At 41.3% G+C, this 19,044-nt stretch overlaps 1 protein-coding gene across 1 annotated transcript in view; it reads right to left on the bottom strand.

Moving 5' to 3' along the window:
• Positions 1 to 19,044, bottom strand: part of raver2 (ribonucleoprotein, PTB-binding 2) — a 95,222-nt gene that overhangs the window by 2,782 nt on the left and 73,396 nt on the right. Inside the window, exons 8-14 of the mRNA XM_053635972.1 lie at positions 17,908 to 18,019; positions 16,400 to 16,614; positions 14,173 to 14,284; positions 11,570 to 11,718; positions 5,267 to 5,368; positions 2,904 to 3,026; positions 1,018 to 1,215 (exon numbers count right to left, since the gene is read on the bottom strand). Of these exons, the coding sequence (XP_053491947.1) occupies positions 1,018 to 1,215; positions 2,904 to 3,026; positions 5,267 to 5,368; positions 11,570 to 11,718; positions 14,173 to 14,284; positions 16,400 to 16,614; positions 17,908 to 18,019 (1,011 nt within the window). The remainder of the gene's footprint in view (positions 1 to 1,017; positions 1,216 to 2,903; positions 3,027 to 5,266; positions 5,369 to 11,569; positions 11,719 to 14,172; positions 14,285 to 16,399; positions 16,615 to 17,907; positions 18,020 to 19,044) is intronic.

Below are 19,044 nucleotides of genomic sequence, written 5' to 3'. Positions count from 1 at the left end.
GGGAAGATATACAGAGAGAGTCAGAGAGAGAGATGGAGAGATATATAGACCCACACACCCACCCAACCACACACACACACACAACCACCCAACCACACACACCCAACCACACACACAACCACAAACACCCAACCACCCAACCACACACACCCAACCACACACACAACCACCCAACCACACACACCCAACCACCCAACCACACACACCCAACCACCCAACCACACACACACAACCACCCAACCACACACACCCTCACCCACAAACAACCACACACACCTACCCACACACAACCACACACAGAGATAAGATTTTACCCGCATGCATTACATCTGTAGTTTTGGTTTTCAGAGTCACACTCAGTTCCTGCCTCAATTTCTAATTCGCAAATCTGCTTACTGCACTGTTCCTTGTTTCCAGGTGTTTTATGCAAACGCTGGCTGCTGCATCAAAAACCTCATTATAGTGGAGTGAGAGATACACAGACAGACAGAGGGAGAGATGGACAGAGGTGGAGGAAGTGATGGAGAGAGACAAAGATGTAGGAAAGGAGAGATTTAGGGAAATAAAGAAACTGAGGGACAGAGAGAGAGAGGGGGGGGGAGAGAGAGGGGGGGGGAGAGGAAGACAAAGGCATAGATATGGAGAGTGGGAAAGAGAGTGATGGAGGGAAGGACATTGTGTGGAAGACACAAAGAGATCGTGAGAGAGCACACCCTCATACATTGAGATGTACTTTCTCTCTCTTTCTTTTTCTTCACACTAACTGGTGCCAGACCCCAAGGACAGGAGAAACACATACACACCGACAATTCTGCACAAACAGGTATAGAACTTTCAGGAAGCTGTTTCAGACCAACTCATCAGCTTTTCTTCCTCCACAGAATGCCTTCACAATGTCTCTGTTGTCTAACCTCACTGGCTCTACAACCATGACAATTAACCCTACAGTGTGGGGGCCAGTGCGCGCGCACACACACACACACACACACACACACACACACACACACACACTCTTACATAGTAATACTGGCTCCAATCTGTCACGCAGGGCGTAGTGTGTGTGTGAGTGACAGCGCTCGGTGTGTGTGTGTGAGCGTGTGTAGGGGCGATGAAGCCAGGCATGATTGGCAGGGCACTGTAGGCAGGCAGCATGGGCGGGGCAGCACCATTCAGAGACAGAGGAGAGACCATGGGTGGCTTTACGACCTCCAGCTCCTAGAGAGAGAGAGAGAGAGAGAGAGAGAGAGAGAGAGAGAGAGAGAGATGATAAGATGATATGATGTTGCATCTGGTTATTAATTTTGCGATATATTTATTTAACATCGGTTTATTTTTTGCATTTGCATTACTCTTTTTTCACTTTATGTTTTGTTCAATTCCCACTTCTCTTGCTCTGTTGTTGTGTTACTTTGACAATACAAAAATATTTTGTCATGCCAATTAAGCATACAGTGAATTGAATTAAACAGAGAGAGAGAGATTAGGAGACACATATGAGACAGAGAGAGAAACAGGGACAGAGAGACATGAGAGAGAAAGAGAGAGAAACAGGGACAGAGAGACCTGAGAGAGAAAGAGAGAGAAACAGGGACAGAGAGACCTGAGAGAGAAAGAGAGAGAAACAGGGACAGAGAGACGTGAAAGAGAGAGAAACAGGGACAGAGAGACCTGAGAGAGAAAGAGAGAGAAACAGGGACACAGAGACGTGAAAGAGAGAGAAACAGGGACAGAGAGACGTGAGAGAGAAACAGACAGAGAGACGTGAGAGAGAAAGAGAGAGAAACAGACAGACACGTGAGAGAGAAAGAGAGAGAAACAGGGACAGAGAGACGTGAAAGAGAGAAAGAGAGAGAAACAGAGAGACGTGAGAGAGAAAGAGAGAGAAACAGAGACAGAGAGACGTGAGAGAGAAAGAGAGAGAAACAGGGACACAGAGACGTGAAAGAGAGAAAGAGAGAGAAACAGACAGAGACGTGAGAGAGAAAGAGGGACAGAGAGACGTGAGAGAGAAAGAGAGAGAAACAGAGACAGAGAGACGTGAGAGAGAAAGAGAGAGAAACAGGGACACAGAGACGTGAGAGAGAAAGAGAGAGAAACAGACAGAGACGTGAGCGAGAAAGAGGGACAGAGAGACGTGAGAGAGAAACAGAGACAGAGAGACGTGAGAGAGAAAGAGAGAGAAACAGGGACAGAGAGACGTGAGAGAGAAAGAGAGAGAAACAGGGACAGAGAGACGTGAGAGAGAAAGAGAGAGAAACAGGGACAGAAAGACGTGAGAGAGAGAAAAAGAGAGAGACAGATAAGTGAGAGAGAAAGAGAGAGAAAGAGACAGAAACAGAGAGAAGCACATGTGGGGGGGGGTGAGAGAGAGAGAGAGACAAAGAGAGAGGGAAAAAAGGAAGGCAGAAAAGCACAGAGAGAGAGAGAAACGAGAGACAGACAGATAAATACAGACAGACATATGTATTTAAATAGAGGTGTATATCATAAGTCTTTATTTTTATTTAGGTGTAATTTTTGACAAGAAATAAAATCATTTATTACTCAGTTCTGCCTCCTTAAGCTTATTATTTAGTAAATACTGTAAATTACTCAGTAACTACAGTGAAACTAATAGAACAGTTTGTAAAAAGTTATGAGAGTGTGGAATGTAAGTTCAGAGTGTTCAGCAGGTTATGCTTAGTCATAATTAAATCCACTGTAGTTCATTTCACTCGAAAATGGCATCTCACTGTGATAAAAGCAAAAAACTTTTACCTGAGAATGCAAAATGATCGTCTCCACCGTTCTCATATCTACTGTGAGGAACTATTTTGCTTTAGGCTACAGTGGGTTGCACTGTAATGTGTGTGTGTGTGTGTGTGTGTGTGTGTGTGTGTGTGTGTGTGTATGTGTGTGTGTACCTTGCTGAGGTCTCTCTGCTGGTACCCAGGTGCAGCAGCTTGGCTTATCTGAGTCTGAGAATAGTACTGAGTTACAGCCTGCATGTAAGAAGAGTAGTCTCCATATGAAGACGTGACCACAGCCTGAGAGAGACAGACAGAGAGGCAGACAGGGGGAGAGAGAGAGAGAGAGAGAGAGAGAGAGAGAGAGAGAGAGAGAGAGAGAGACAGTGAGAGCAAGAGAGAGACTTTTTACAATCCTTTATTTATTAAAAGTCACACCATACACATTAAAGTCAAGGTGACTCGATATATAAATAAATAAATATTTAAAGGAGCATTAAAAAAACCATATATAAATTAAATAAATAAATAAGTCAACACAACAACGAACAGCTGTTATGAACATTATCAGCCTAATGCTGGTGTAAAACAAAGTTCTCCATCCACTACAGAATACAGAGCCTTCTCACAACACCACCCTGCCTTGAACATCAGAGAGAGAGAGAGAGAGAGAGAGAGAGAGAGAGAGGGAGAGAGAGAGAGAGAGGGAGGGAGGGAGGGAGGGAGAGTGAGAGAGAGAGCGAGAGAAAGAGAGAGTGAGTGTGAGAGCGAGAGAGAGAGGGAGGGAGAGCGCATGTGAGTGGGAGAGCGTGAGAGAGAGTGTGTGAGAGAGAGAGGGAGAGAGCACGAGAGAGAGAGAGAGAGAGAGAGGGAGAGAGAGAGAGTGAGAGAGAGGGAGTGAGAGAGAAATGGAGTTTTACATCTACCTTTATTTTCCAGTGAACTGTTTGATAAGCAGACAGCCACTACAGGCAGAATAGTCTATAGCTTGGTCTGATTTCTGCAATCTCTATGTGACCATTTTTTTGGCCCAGTCCCCTTGAAGAGCCCCTTCACCTAGGGGTCTCAGATAGTCCCTATTATCCCCATGATTCTGTTCCCTGACTGCTTGCAGCCTCCACGTTTCACTCTTCAAATGCTATTATATGTCATTTGAAACCAACTCAAAACTCATCATCTTCAGTATGTGCTTTATCCTGGTCAGAGTCACAGTAGAGCCTATCCAGGAGACACTGGGTCCCAGGTGGCAGAATTCACTCCGGACAGTGGGAGGAAGCCGGAGAACCTGGAGGAACCCCACGTGAACATGTGAAACATGGCACAGACAGTAACCAGTGCTCAGGACTGGACTGAGGACTCTGGAGCTGTGTCGTGGCAACGTCACCTGCTGCACCACCATGCCGGCCAAACCGACATTACGGCTGCAATATTAAGTCAAATATTGTGAGAGATTCTGTGATTCTGGGACATGCTTTCAATAAAACATTGATTCAACAATCGTTTTATGTTCTCAAATGTCAAAAATAGGCTTGAGCAAATTTAATACCTGCTCTTCGATTGATCATCATTTCCACACACATCCGATACTCCCGAAGCTACTTTCAGTCTTGATAAATCACACTGCAGGCGTTTTCATTTATTTGCACGTACAGCATGTTCATTAAGTTATAAACACAACATGCATTTACTATTTTTTTCTCTCACTGGAACGACACAACCCTCGACAGACCCTGCTTATGACTTGCACATTTCCATTTGCAGAGTATTGTCCAGTTTGCATGTATTCAAACACCCTGCATTGATGGCAGCTACGGTATAAAGTCCACCCCAGGTTCTAAACCCCTGTACGGATTTACAACCTGAGCACACAACATCACAACATTTTAACGGCTCCCAAAGACCAGCTGACGTGGACGAACTTCTCATACAAGCACGAGTTCACAAGCAATGTGCTTCCAGAATATTCATATCCCACGCTCCTTCTATTTTCTATTAGAAACATCACTTCAACTGAAAATGAAACACAGAGTTAGAACTTGTATCGTGTGTGTGGTCGTTTCTATCTTGGGAACAATATTTCCTAAAATACTAGGAATATGTGATCATTTTCATCATGTTTGGATACAGTATTAGACTGGTCCACAGAAGGAATTTTTTTTTTTTTTTTTTTACTGTAGCTAAATACTGTAACCATCTTATTATTAAGGAGAAAATATATATATTTTTAAAATATAAAAGTAAAAAAAAAATTCTCCTTAATAATAAGATGGTTACAGTATTTAGCTACAGTAAAACTAAGAAAAACAAAAATATCCCAGAGTGACTAAGTGTGTGTGGACGTGTTTTAGTTTATGGGGACCAATAATTTACATTATGCTAATTGAAGCTTTTATTTAAAAAAAAAAAAAAAAAAGAGCCAAAATTCGTGTTAAGAAAAAGTATAGCATTATTTAACTACAATGAAACAAAATGAGTAAAACATAAATACCTCCCTACACAAAATATAAAGATGGTGTGTGTGTGTGTGTGTGTGTGCTCACCTGAGCTTGCTCCTTGCTGTACTCTGTGGCTGTAGTACTCTCCTGGTTAGTGTTACTGTAGCCCTGTGCCTGATAATGTTGGTACCACTGCTGCATGGCCTCCTACCACACACACACACACACACACACACACACACACACACACACACACACACACACAAGTAGAAGCCATCAGGTACATTACACACTCACAGCAGCATCATGGTCACTGGGCCTAATTTTCAATCTTTCAGTGACGTTGTGTGTAAATTTTTTCGTAGGCCAAAAGCGAACTAAAAATTCCCACAAGATTCACATATAATTTTCGGTAACATGATTTTCTTTGTACTCCATCATTTATAGCTAATAGGCATTTATCAGCATTTGGCGCAGCTGATTTACATTTAGTTTCACCCACAAAACCCATCTAAAGATTTAGTTTAGACAAATCCTCCTGTAATGCAGCTCAACCACTGCAGCACATCGTCTACCACAGACATTTATGGATTTCTTTTGGATTGCTTTCTTTTAAGTCATTAATATGAAGTTTTTGTTTGTGTGTGTGTGTGTGTAATTGAAACAAATAAGATTTGATTTAAACCGCACAATCCATAGTTAAAAAATTGCAGTAACTCAGCTCAAAGCTGATTGGTTGCGGTTCACATGAATGAGTTTCCTTATACAAAAACCTCCATCCATTCATTCAGTTTACAAGTTCCTGCAAATTTGTTGTTCCTATAGAAACAACATCTCAGAAAGAGCACAGAGTGATTTGCCTTACAGCCAGCGCTACTGTCAGAGCTGCTGTTACAGAAAATTCCACCCATCCATACTGCTTGGAGCTTATCCCATGAGACTCGGGCCACAAGGCGGGGGACACCCTGGATGGGGTTCCAACCCATCACAAGCCACAATCGCACACACATTCACACACTGTGGACAATGTGGAAATGCCGATCGGCCTACAACGCATGTCTTTGGACTAGGGAGGAAATCGGAGTACCCAGACGAAACCCCCAAAGCACGGGGAGTACATGCAGACTCTGAGGCAGGAATCAAACCCCCAACTCTGGAGGTGCAAGGCAAACCACTAAACCCCCTTCCAAAAACCTACTTCATTTAACTCGACTCTTGTAGGATATAAACCTTTTATAAACACAAACTGGATTGTCATGAATACCATATTTCTTGTATAAATGCAAGATCTGTGAATGATTTACAAAATAAAATTACTTCATTTCCAGCTTGAAAAACGAAGCTCAATGGCATGAGATGTAGCCCGCGTTCACGCTGCTTCAGTCAGGATTAACTCGTTATCTCTTTTTAGTTTTGTAGCTTGTTTACTGCATTTTCCTCACAGTATTAGTCATCAATTCCCCTAACTAGATCTCTGCTACCACTTAGACCAACACGTGCTTCCTACAAGAGACACAAAGTCAGACATCTTGTTGTTTTTTTTAGTAACATCACTGGGCAACTTAACAAAATTGTAAATATCATTTGTAAATGTTGGTAGCCATAAAACCTGACAGCTATCAGGTTGTATTTCATCACCTCACTCCTCCACTGATTCACTCTTTTCTTTCTCTCCTCTTGCCTTCACCAGCCTTTCTGACTTGCCCTGGTTGCTGTACTCCCTCTCCCTCTTTCTGCCTTCATCCAGTGTGAAAGCTTGCCGTGTCTTCTCACTCGAGCTGTACAGTGTGGGGGAGTACTGAGGGACCAGATGGGACAAATGACTCGCAGCCAAACCCCCCTCCCGTCCCCGTCCTCCTTTTCTCTTCTCCCTCACCAACATTTGCTCTCTCTCACTCAGAGGTGCACTTTCACAAAGATGAAGGATTCAAGGCCAGTTAATCCACCTAAATGCCCTTATCCTTCCAAACCACAGCCAAGGAGGAGTAGGAGTGTGTGTGTGTGCGTGTGTACATGTGAGAGAATGACGGTTTGTGTGTGAATTTGCAATAAATTCCGTTGCAATTATGTTACAGAAATCCTGCAGCATTTCACACCCTAATCTCTACTTCATCTGTAGTGTGTGATAACCAGAGACAGCGTTACTGAGCAAGGAACGGTAAACCTGTTTACTTCAGACTCACCTATAATGGAAGTCGTTCTTAAGGGAGTCGACAAATGTTGATGCAAAACATGCAACCCTTTCACAAATTCTTCAGTCGAGAAGATTTGCAAATTAAGCTCTAAATCAATGAGACAAATCCTTCAGAGAGTGGAATTTGGGGTTACTTCCAACAGTCCAACTTTAAAAAAAATAAAATAAAAAAATATTATTGCTTCAGTACTGGAAAGTTGGAAAGCCAGCTGGAGGAAATAACTTGCATGTTCCCGCACATGTGTGAGGGCGCTTTTTAAAAGTCTGTTTATGTCGTTTGATAGACATTTTATTTATACCATTAAATATATGATGTTCAGTGTGTAACGACGCATCAACTGTCTGATTCACTTTTAATAGTCAAATGTTAGTTCTGTGTTTTTTGCTTTTGTGTTATGGGCAAGTAAAGCGTTAAATACTTGGTGGCATGATGTTATAAGAAAAAAAATCAACAACAGAGTGACGTGATATGCCCCAGGACAAAGCCGAGCTACTGTTACCGCCCGGAAGTTGATTAGTTTCCAATAACTGTGAGTGTTGACGTGTTTTATTCCTCTTATACCACAGCAATTTGCCAATGATTACATAAAAATGCATATTGCTATCAAAACTCATTTAACCTGAAGACTTTCCTGTGTTAGAAGATTTAAAGGAACAGCAGCATCTCTGACTGTTACAAAGTGCCGACACTGGGTCTCCAAAAATGTCCTTTCAACACAGTGCTCTTCCAAAAATGCTAAGAAAACTTCACTATAGAAGGGATTATATGATTAAAAAAAAATCCTTTTATTTTTAGCCTTAGAAAATGTGGTGCATCCACCATATAAGTTCCTGTACATTTGTTGTTGCTATAGAAACAGCGTATCAGAAAGAGCACATTAAAATAATGTGATTTGTCTTGTAGCCAGCACTACAGTCAGAGCAGCTGTTATAGAAAATTCCATCCATCCATCTTCCATACCATTTATCCTACAGAGGGTTGTGGGGGGAGCCTGGAGCCTATCCCAGGGAACTCGGGGTACAAGGTGGGGGGGATCACATACTACAGACAATCTGGAAATGCCAATCAGTCTACAACATGTTTCTTTGGACTGGGGATGGAAACCGGAGTACCCGGAGGAAACCCGCCAACCCTGGAGGTGCGAGGCAAGCGTGCTAACCACTAAGCCACTGTGCACACCATTACAGTAAATTAACCAAGTGAAAAGAACTGACCAATCAGAATCGATCATTCAGTAATGTGGTATAAGGCTTTATACGTCAGGAAAATAACATGTTTGCAGTAAGTTGAGGCCTCAGCAGGCAAATTCTTGGATCAAAGTGAGTTTGAAAATCCCACTACAACATGACCATGAAAGTAGCAACTAAGTGCAAATGGGAAAATTAGCTTGTGGCCAATATTACCTAGCACAATAATACTTCATGGCAAACTACACCTGCAGATAGATGGACGGACGGACAGACAGACACAGTGGTGCTCAAAAGTTTGTGAACCCTTTAGAATTTTCTATATATCTGCATAAATATGACCTGTTCCACATGTTTGTGGATGTGTATCACGGCATGAACAAAGGAGATTTCTGGGAACCTCCGAGAAAGAGTTGTTGATGCTCATCAGGCTGGAAAAGGTTACAAAACCATCTCTAAAGACTTTAAACTCCACCAATCCACAGTCAGACAGATTGTGTACAAATGGAAGAAATTTAAGACCATTCCCCTGGAGTGATCGACCAACAAAGATCACTCCAAGAGCAAGACATGTAACAGTCCACAAGGTCACAAAGGAGCCAAGGTAACTTATGCAGCAAGACAACGATCCTATGCACACAAGTCGTTCTACCAAAGAACGGTTAAAGAAGACTAAAGTTAATGTTTTGGAAGTCAAAGTCCTGATCTTAATCCAATAGAAATGTTGTGGAAGGACGCAAGCAGTTCATGTGATGAAACCCACCAACATCCCAGAGTTGAAGCTGTTCTGTACTGAGGAACGGGCTAAAATTCCTCCAAGCCGATGTTCAGGACTGATCAACAGTTACTGCAAACGTTTGGTTACAGTTATTGCTGCACAAGCGGGACGCACCAGATACTGAAAGCAAAGTTCACATACTTTTGCCACTCACAGATACGTAACATTGGATCATTTTCCTCAATAAATAAATGACCAAGTATAACTCATTTTGTTTAATTGTGTTCTCTTTATCTACTTTTAGGATCTGATTATGTTTTAGGCCATGTTTATGCAGATATATAGAAAATTCTAAAGGATTCACAAACTTTCAAGCACCACTGTCGTTAAGACAAACAGACAGACAGACAGACAGACAGACAGATAGATAGATGCAGATTTGACAAAAGGGAGATTTCAATATTTATGCCAATGCCTGGAGCTGAACAGAAGAAAAACAAAAAGAAAGTAAGAGAAAAAGAGAGCGATACCCAGTGGTGGCGAGTGTTAAACTCTGCTTCTCTTACCTGTGTGAATGAGGGAAGAGCTCAGCCCCGTCATTCAAAGCCCTATTATCGCTATTTCATCTCAATCTCATTCTGCTGTGATCTCTCTAACAGAGTTACCATCAGTCCCCTTTTCATTTTCCTCTGGGCATGTGCCACCCTCTCCAGCCCCTTCTGTCACATTTAATATCCGACAGAAAATAGGCACAGAGCACAGAGAGAGAGAGAGAGAGAGAGAGAGAGAGAGAGAGAATCATATATGCCATTTAAATGATGTATCAAAGCTAGGCTGCTTTTATTTTACATCAGGACCCCATATTCCTCGTCCTCACAACTGCTCAGGTATTCATGGTTTCATTTCGGTCCTGGCATTTAGACAGCTGATGCTTCCTGGTGTTAGAGCTTGGTGAAATTACAAGTTTGTGAAAACTTCAGTATAATAAACACTGTTATAAACAGAAATAAATTCACCAGACACTTTAACAGGAACACCTGTACCCCTGCACATTCATGCAAATATCCAATCAGCCAATCACATGGCAATTACTTCCCCATAACACAAAAACAAAAACACAGAACTAATGTTTGACTACTAAAAGTGAATCAGACAGTTCATACATCGTTGCACAATAAACATCATATATTTAATGGTATAAATAAAATATCTATCAAACGACATAAACAGACTTTTAAAAACAATCACGCAGCTACAGATCAAAAGTTTCAGTCAAGGTTCACATCAAACAGAATGGAGAATAAATGTGATATCAGTGACTCTGACTATAACATGGTCAAATAGTTATATAACATAGTCAACATAGTCATTGGTGGCAGAGCTTGAGTATTTCAGAAACTGTTGATCTAATTGGATTTTCACGAACAACAGTCTCGAGTTTCTACAAGATGGTAACTCATATAAGCACTCTTTACAACTGTGATGAACAGAAAAGCATCTCAGAACATACAACACACCAAACCTTGAGACAGAAGGGCTACAACAGCAGAAGACCACATCGGGTTCTATACCTGTCAGCCCAGAACAGGAAGCTGAGGCCACAGTGGACATTTGGACACAATTAGATTAGTCTAGGTGATGCCACTCATCGGATGATTTTCTGTATAAACTCTTGAGACGCGTGAAAATCCCAGGAGATCAGCAGTTTCTGAAACACCCAAACAAGCTTGTGTGGCACCAACAACTACGCCCCACTTAAAGTCACTGAGATCACATTTTCCCCATTCTGATGTTTGATGTGAACATTAACTGAAGCTCTTGACCTGTATCTGCATGATTTTATGCATTGCACTGCTGCCACATGACTGGCTGATGATAGCATGAATGAGCATGGGTTCAGGTGTTCCTATGAAAGTGTCCAGTGAGCGTATGTATCTTTTCCATACTGTTTATGACATGTCACGGTGGCAAAATGATCAAATTCGGAGATAAGAAATGGCTATCGTAGAACATTGATTTTGCTTGCTGCAACCCTTTCTGTGTTTATTTGGATGTATTTTGGGGTCATAATCTTGTTGAAAGACATTCATTTCTCCATCAAGTCTCCTGAAAAAAGTAAAATGGGTACTTAGTGGAATCCATGATGCCATTAATCATCACAAGAGCCCCTGGAGACACCAGCAGTGAGTTGAGTTTTTTTTCCTGGTAAGCAGGTCTTTGTTCAGCATGTGTCTCAATAGTGTGCACCTGTGAGTATTGCTGAGTGTACTGGTTCGTGTGGAGGTGTGTGTTGGAGTGTAATAGTTACCTGTGAGTATTGCTGAGTGTACTGGTTCGTGTATTCTGAGGCATTGCACTCAGTGCTGTACTGGGTGGTTGGGAGAGAAGCAGGAGGCAGAACCGAGCTATAGGTCCCACTGACCGCCTGGCCTTTACTGCTGCTGCTGCTACAGGGAGCTACATACACACACATACACACACACACACAAACAGAGATAAAACAAGGACTTCAGAACATCCCCACTACAACCAAAACATGTGTCAATTGTCATCACTTATACCTGCCAGCTCTTGGCACCATGGCAGGAAACATAGCATTATCCATTTGACAGGACAATTATGAACCATAAACCTCTCAGTCAAGTCATCCTGACCTCTAGCCAGTCCACATATTTATTCCGCTCCAGCTCTACACACATCTGAGGCGGATAATCCAGCCAGGAGCATCAGGACTAGTCGGCTCAGGTGTGTTTGAAAAGAATAAAGCTGAAACTGTCTGGCTGGGGATCACCGAGATTCTCTTCTATAACACCCGTCTGAAATACAGAGCTGGCTCAGGGCTACATACACCGTAAAGACTCAAGCTCTGTGTGTGTGTGTGTGTGTGTGTGTGTGTGTGTGTGTGTGTGTGTGTGTGTGTGTGTGTTGTTCACACAGCAATCTCAGGAGACCTAAACACAATACTGTGTCCCCCTGTGAGGGAAATGCAGTGAAGTGTTGAAGGAAGACAGTAATTAGGAGCTTCACGCTTTCAGCCCATAAGGAATTATTCAGTATGTAACTTAAGCAGTGCTCGTATGAAAGAAGAAGAAAAAAAGTGCTTTTATCAAGTAAAACGTTTCAACTTATAATCACATGATTTCAAAGATACCGTCAAAATACCGAGATTCACAATACTGGCGCTTTTTTTTTTTTAAACAAACAAAAAAATACACTTTTTTACAGCTCATTTCCCGCCTGGAAATTAGCTCTGCCCACCAGTCAGGACAATCCTGTCCCTTTTTCCTCTCATAACTTTTGATTGTCTTTATTTTATTTTTATTTTCCCTTTAATGGCCTTCCAGGGAAGAGTGTGGAGATGAGGTGATACAACCCACCACAGAGCTGCTAAACATTTTCATTTCCAAGGCTTTTCATTTTGGGCTGTCTTCAGAGCTGGCGACTTAAAGTGAAGAACATGTCAACATTTAGGTAGTAAAACTTCCCCCTGTTTAGAGCCGTAGAGTTTTTTTTTTGCAGGTGCATAAGCTGATTTCATGGAAGTCACAATATTAAAAGTATCAGTGTGCAAGTCATGCCTCCATGGTTGCCAGGTATTTCTTGAGTAGTGGTGTCCACTGCCTTTAAATCCAGAAAAAAATCAGGGGAGAACAGATTGCATTTATATTATTTATGATGTCGATTGCAATATGATGTAATGCAAAAAAAAAAAAAGACATATGATATATGAATGAGAAGATAACAAGCATTGAAATAAACATCTAACAGGAGTCTAGTATATTGCCTAGTATATTGTCTAGTATATAGTCTAGTATATATATGCTACTGAATGAATAGTCCTAGTTTTCATTTAACAATATGGCTTATTCAGCAGCTTATAAAACACAACTTAATCCAGCACATCCTATATTATTGCGCTAGAGGTACAGCATCAGTAAGTGTGAACCTAGGCAGAGGTGAATAACGTGAATAATCGACTGTTATATCCAGCAAACGACTAGACAGGCTATGTAAATGTTTTACATCGTGCTCCGGCAGGTAATTTGTGTGCACGACTTAATGTAGCCACGAGATGTTAAACAGAGGTCATGAAATTATAATGCGTGCGAGGGATTTAGGCTATTTTAGGCTTTTAGTGCGCTATTTTTAGTTGAATTAACAAAATACAAATGTTTTGTCGATCCGATGAGAAACAAAGCTCGCTTTAAGCAAGTGTCGTTCATAATTTTATCTATATCAAATCTGGTCCTTGAAATGAGAATTATATCGCAAGAGTTGATATCACTCAAGATAAATCGTCTTCAATTCAAGGCCAGATTTGCTCCTGACTAAGACACGCAAACTCCACCGGTAAATGGAGCCGGTCCACGCAGCGCTTAAATCTGTAGTTACGTCCGAGGTCTGAGTAATGATGTGTGTACTAACTCCCCACTATGCACACATTACTCCAGTATGAATGTGGCCCTTTGGGACTGCTTTGTGAACAGAGATGTTCATCTAGATAAGAATAAAATGATCAGACCATTGCTGAGATACTGAGGGATAAACATTTCGCAGGAGTAGAGAGAGAAAAACACTGATGGGAATGAAATGATGGAATTGTACCAGCACTGTGTAAAGCTATTATTCCATCCATCCATCCATTTTCTGTACCGCTTATCCTTACTGGGTCACGGGGAGCCTGAAGCCTATCCCGGGGGCATGGGGTTCAAGGCGGGGGATACCCTGGATGGGGTGCCAATCCATCACAGGTCACAATCACACACGCATTCACACAGCCATTCATACACTATGGACACTTTGGACATGCCAATCAGCCTACAACGCATGTCTTTGGACTGGAGGAGGAAAGCTAAAGCTATTATTGTCTGAATAAAGAGCTAAAGACAGAAATTCAGTGTGTGTGTATACCTTGCAGCACCACTCCAGGTAAGACACTGGCCATGTTTAGGTAAGGGTTGGAGGGCAGTTTCACCTCTTTAGGTGGCTCTCCCAGCAGAGACATCTGGCAGGTGCTTTGTGTCTGCACACACAGGAATAAGATACACACACACACACACACTTTCATCAATGTTTGAATTATACAGGAAGTCCTAGACACTGGGACATTGTTGGACGAAAAAGGCGACATGACGCTACACCTCTTATTCAGTCAAAGTGTTAAAGATTTGAGTGTTGTGTAGTGAATCACAATCATTTTCCGTTTTTCTGGCATTTTACAATCTTCAGTGTCATACTCACAACACTAAACTCACAATATAAATCTATCATTCATCTACTGCATGATATATAAATATGAGTCCAGGATAAATAATGTTTATCATGCGTACAATCCAGCAGTCTATGTTGTGTAAGGAATAAAACCCTACAGGACAAATATAATAGGAAATAGAAATAATAGGAAAAATAATCAACAACAGGTCGGTGTGATGTAGACTACACAGGATTTGATTATTTTCCAATTACAGCGTGGAGAGGAAAAAAAGGCACCTTTTAAAAAAAATTCATCATTTACGTTTATATGTAATGTTGTTGAACAGCTGTCCAGAAAACAAGTCTCTGCTATCTTCTACAGAAGCAACGATGTATTCAAATCTATTCAAATGACAGCATCATGGCATAAGAAAGGAATAAAAGACAAAAGAACATACTGTAATAGGAAAACAATCAACAACGCCAATGTTTTCCAATAACAGCACATCTCAGTATGTTTTATTCCTCTTACACAACAGCAATTTGCCAACAATAACAATTTGTATTTATTAAAGAATGGCACATCATAATTTTTATCCATTTGTAGTTACATTGAATGTTGAAATAGTTATTACATTATAGTAATTAAAAAACAGTAACAGTAAACACTTTTTTTTCTTTCTCTTGGAATGAAAAAAGCGCAGCTTATCATGTAACGGAAAAACCACAAAGCACAAGGTCTTTTGTACTGATGACTCTGTGCAGGAAAAGTTAATGTTACAGCTTTATGTGCCCAAAACCATGTTTCACTGCAGTTCTTGTCTGGTTTCCCACTAAAGCTAAGCAGGGTTGAGCCTGGCCACTACCTGGATGGGAGACCTCCTGGGAGGTTGTTGCTGGAAGTGGTATTAGTGAGGCCAGTAGGGGGCACTCACCCTATGGTCCGTGTGGGTTCCAATGCCCCAGTATAATGACAGGGACACTGTACGGTAAAAACAGTACCGTCTTAAGGATTAGACTTTAAACCCAAATCCTGACCCAAGCCCCTGAAATTCCCCCACTGGCCCTTCTCTATCACAGCCCCCTAATAATCTTCATCTCTGAATTGGCTACATCACTCTCTCCTCTCCACTAATAGCTGGTGTGTTGTGGGTGTTCTGGTGCACTATGGATGCTACACACTAGTTTTGGTTGAGGAGACCCCTCCCCATACTATGTAAAGCGCTTTGAGTGTCTAGAAAAGCGCTATGTAACTAACTAACTAAGCTTTACCTCTGACACTGGAGAATCCTTCCAAATATGCAAAATAAACATCTCCTCACAAAAAACTTCTTTTTTTTTTTTAGGTTTTTTTTTTTAAATCAACAATTACACACTTTTAAAATCCTTTTAAATGGATTGTTTTCCATACAAGTCCGTGCAAAATAGCTGATACTATATAAATGATAGAGTATCGGAATGAGTGCACTAATAAAACAAACTGTGATTTGTCTTGCAGCAGGAACTACTGTCAAAGCTGCTGTTCTAGAAAATTCATCAACGCTCTCTGAGCAATCAGAATTATGAATTCAGCAACAGTGTAATATAATGACTGTGTATTGTTAGTTTTTAGGGGACTGTTTTCCTTGGTGAATACAAAATAGCTCGCACGCACACACACAGTTTGCATACACTAGAAAAGATAAATATAGTGTTGGGACAGAGAGACAGGAGCAATAGAGTGAGAGGATGAAATAGAGCGATAGAGATGGCTGGAGGAGGAGATAGAGACAGAGATAGTTTGAAATAAAGGGATAAAAGGAGGAAAGAGAACTATGTAGAGATATATAGAGAAAGAAAAATAGAAGGAGGTATAAAAAAGACAGTGAGGAAGTGAGAGAGAGAGAGAGAGAGAGAGAGAGTATAAAGAATGGAGGAGCAGCAGAGGAGTGAAATCTGCACTCACTGTAAGCATGCAGGTCTCTGATGCAGTGCTGTTGTGATTAACCAGGGCTTTGGCGCTCAGTGCTGCTCTACTTGACCCAGAACTGAAGCAATGTGTCTGGCTGTGGGAGTGAGTCAACACTGCTGGCTGTTTGTCTGGAGCTGACACACCGTTTTGATCCCCAGGGCTCATGTGAGCTCGGCCTGCTCCGGACCCTCCAGCCTCCCGAGTCGAGTCTGTGAATCCCAGTGATACAGTATATACAGCACTTAAATTAGCAAGATAATAAAATTCACAAACTTCTGACTGGTTGTTGCTGCGTTTGTGCTTTGAAAGTAACACTGTTACTTGTTATTTCTCAACATGCCCAGGGAACATCATAAAAAATATTCAAAAGTAAATTCAGACACTGGAACATTAAAAATAATTTAAACTTTACAGTCCGTACAGGATTTCGCTGAGGTTTTTTTTTTTGTGATTGCTACGATTTTGCTGCGGCTTCTTTCAAAATCGGCATGTGATTTGTGGAGTTTTTTGTGCTTTTTTGCAAAAAAAAAAAAAATCAAAAACAAAAAATACTCGAATTGGCGAAATTGAAGTTGCACGGTCTTTCGCAGTTATGTTTGTTATTAAACGAGACCTTTTAGCTGTACTCATGTTTGGCGCACGTGAATCGAAGAGGGCTTTGCCTCATTCGAGTGCGCGTCGTGATGACGTCACATCCGCCCTTAACCCTCAACTGCTCAGCTGTATAAATGAGATAAATGTAAGTCGCTCTGGATAAGAGCGTCTGCCAAATGCCATAAATGTAAACTGTGCCACCCTTACACCAAAATATCATTGAATTGGCTTATAGTTCAATTTCTATTCATGTCTAGAGCACACTTAAAACAGCCGAAGCTGACGGAAGCTGAGAGGAACTGAGATTAAAAATTCACATCAACATTACAGCACAAGACAGGATAACAAAACAAAAATACACTAAAAGATAAGAATACGCACAAAGTATAAATCCCCTTAATAATATGACTAAGTCGACAAATGGCATAACATACCAAGGGTTGGATACAGTCTTATGTCAAGGAGAAAAGATGGGTCTTAAGGCAAGATTTAAATTTGTGAATAGTTAAAGAAGATCTTTCTCTAAAAGGCAGCGTATTCCACAGTCTAGGGGCAGCGGCTGAAAACACACAGCCGCCGTTGTGTTTTAATCACGAACGTGGGACAGTTAGCAATATATAACGTTAAAAAGGTGTACAGACGTTACATTTACAACTCTTATAAAACGGTGGCCTATTTGGAATCACGTCGCACCTATACTGAAGTGCAAATGAAGCAATACGTGTATGTTCTTTTCAAAGGTTTCGTCTGAACAACATCGCCAAAGAAAGAACACTGATTGAAGCTGCAGCCTCTAACTATTCATACTGGATTCCTCAAACACTGTTGACATTTGCATTGCAAATGCGGTTCTGTGAAGCAGCTAGCGCAAGGCCAGGAGCAGCCTACGCACAGCCTACAACACTTACCAGTGGGGGAATCGCCAATCAGGCCCTTCACCACTGGCACCGGGGCTGCAGCTCGCAGAGCCAAGACTTTATGGAGAAGTAAACGGGAAGGGTCACCTAAAAGACTGGGAATCTGAAAAGAGAGACAGACACAGAGAGAGAGAGAGAGAGGCAGGAGGAAGGAAACAAAGTACACAATGCATCAGGACTCCAACCAGAGCAACATCCATTACAATACATATGTACTCAAAATATTAGAACTACTTCAAAAGTTAAAATAAATCATATAAATCTGATGGTATGTATGATATGCCTATATGGGGTGAAGCATCTAAGTTTGGTTCTTTTTATGCATATTCTTCACATTTTAGAGACCAAAAAAAAAAAAAGATTGAGTCAATGACCTGCTTTTTTTTTTAACCAACAAGTTAAACTCGAGCCCAACAGTGTCGACATGCATGCCTCCACCACCACCAAGTCTAAATCTCCTCATTACTAATTTGTATGCCAGAAATACCCTTACCGTATACTTTTAAACAGAATTTTTAAACAGAAAAATTTTTGTACACATTTGACCTTGCTGTGACCTTGACCCTGTTTGGATCAATTTCAAAATCTAATCAGTTCATCTGCTGGTTACAATGATAACTCCGTATAAATCCTACAAACATTCCAAGACTTGTTCTTGAGATATCGCACTAAAGAGAGTCTCGGACGGATGCACGGTCAGGCACATGGACGGACAGACGGCAAAGATCTTAAATAGCCAGAAAATCGGCCTGGATTTCCTGAGCATGAATGTGTAAGTAACATTTCTGTATGACAAACAGGAAGGAAATTATTGAAGAAAACCTTGACCTTGCTTGGATCAGTCAGGTGCAATGATAATTCCATATAAATCCTACAAACGTTAAAGCGCTTGTTCTAAAGACGTCATGCTAACAAGAACCTCGGACAGATGCTTTGACGAACAGACGGATGGACAAGACATAATGCATAAAAACATAACTCAAGGCCATGATGCAAGCAGGAGCTGAATATGGCTGCATTAGTGGTCTAACAGTCTCTCAGTGGAGAAAATACCCTGAGTCTGGTAACCTTTATGGGTCACACACTACAATGAACTAGATCATTCAGCATTATGTTCATTTGTTCAAT

Source organism: Ictalurus furcatus, chromosome 11 (assembly GCF_023375685.1).
Source record: "Ictalurus furcatus strain D&B chromosome 11, Billie_1.0, whole genome shotgun sequence".
NCBI classification, from domain to species: Eukaryota; Metazoa; Chordata; class Actinopteri; order Siluriformes; family Ictaluridae; genus Ictalurus; species Ictalurus furcatus.
The sequence above is the reverse complement of the archived record's forward strand: the minus strand, read 5'-3'. Positions and strand labels throughout refer to the sequence as shown.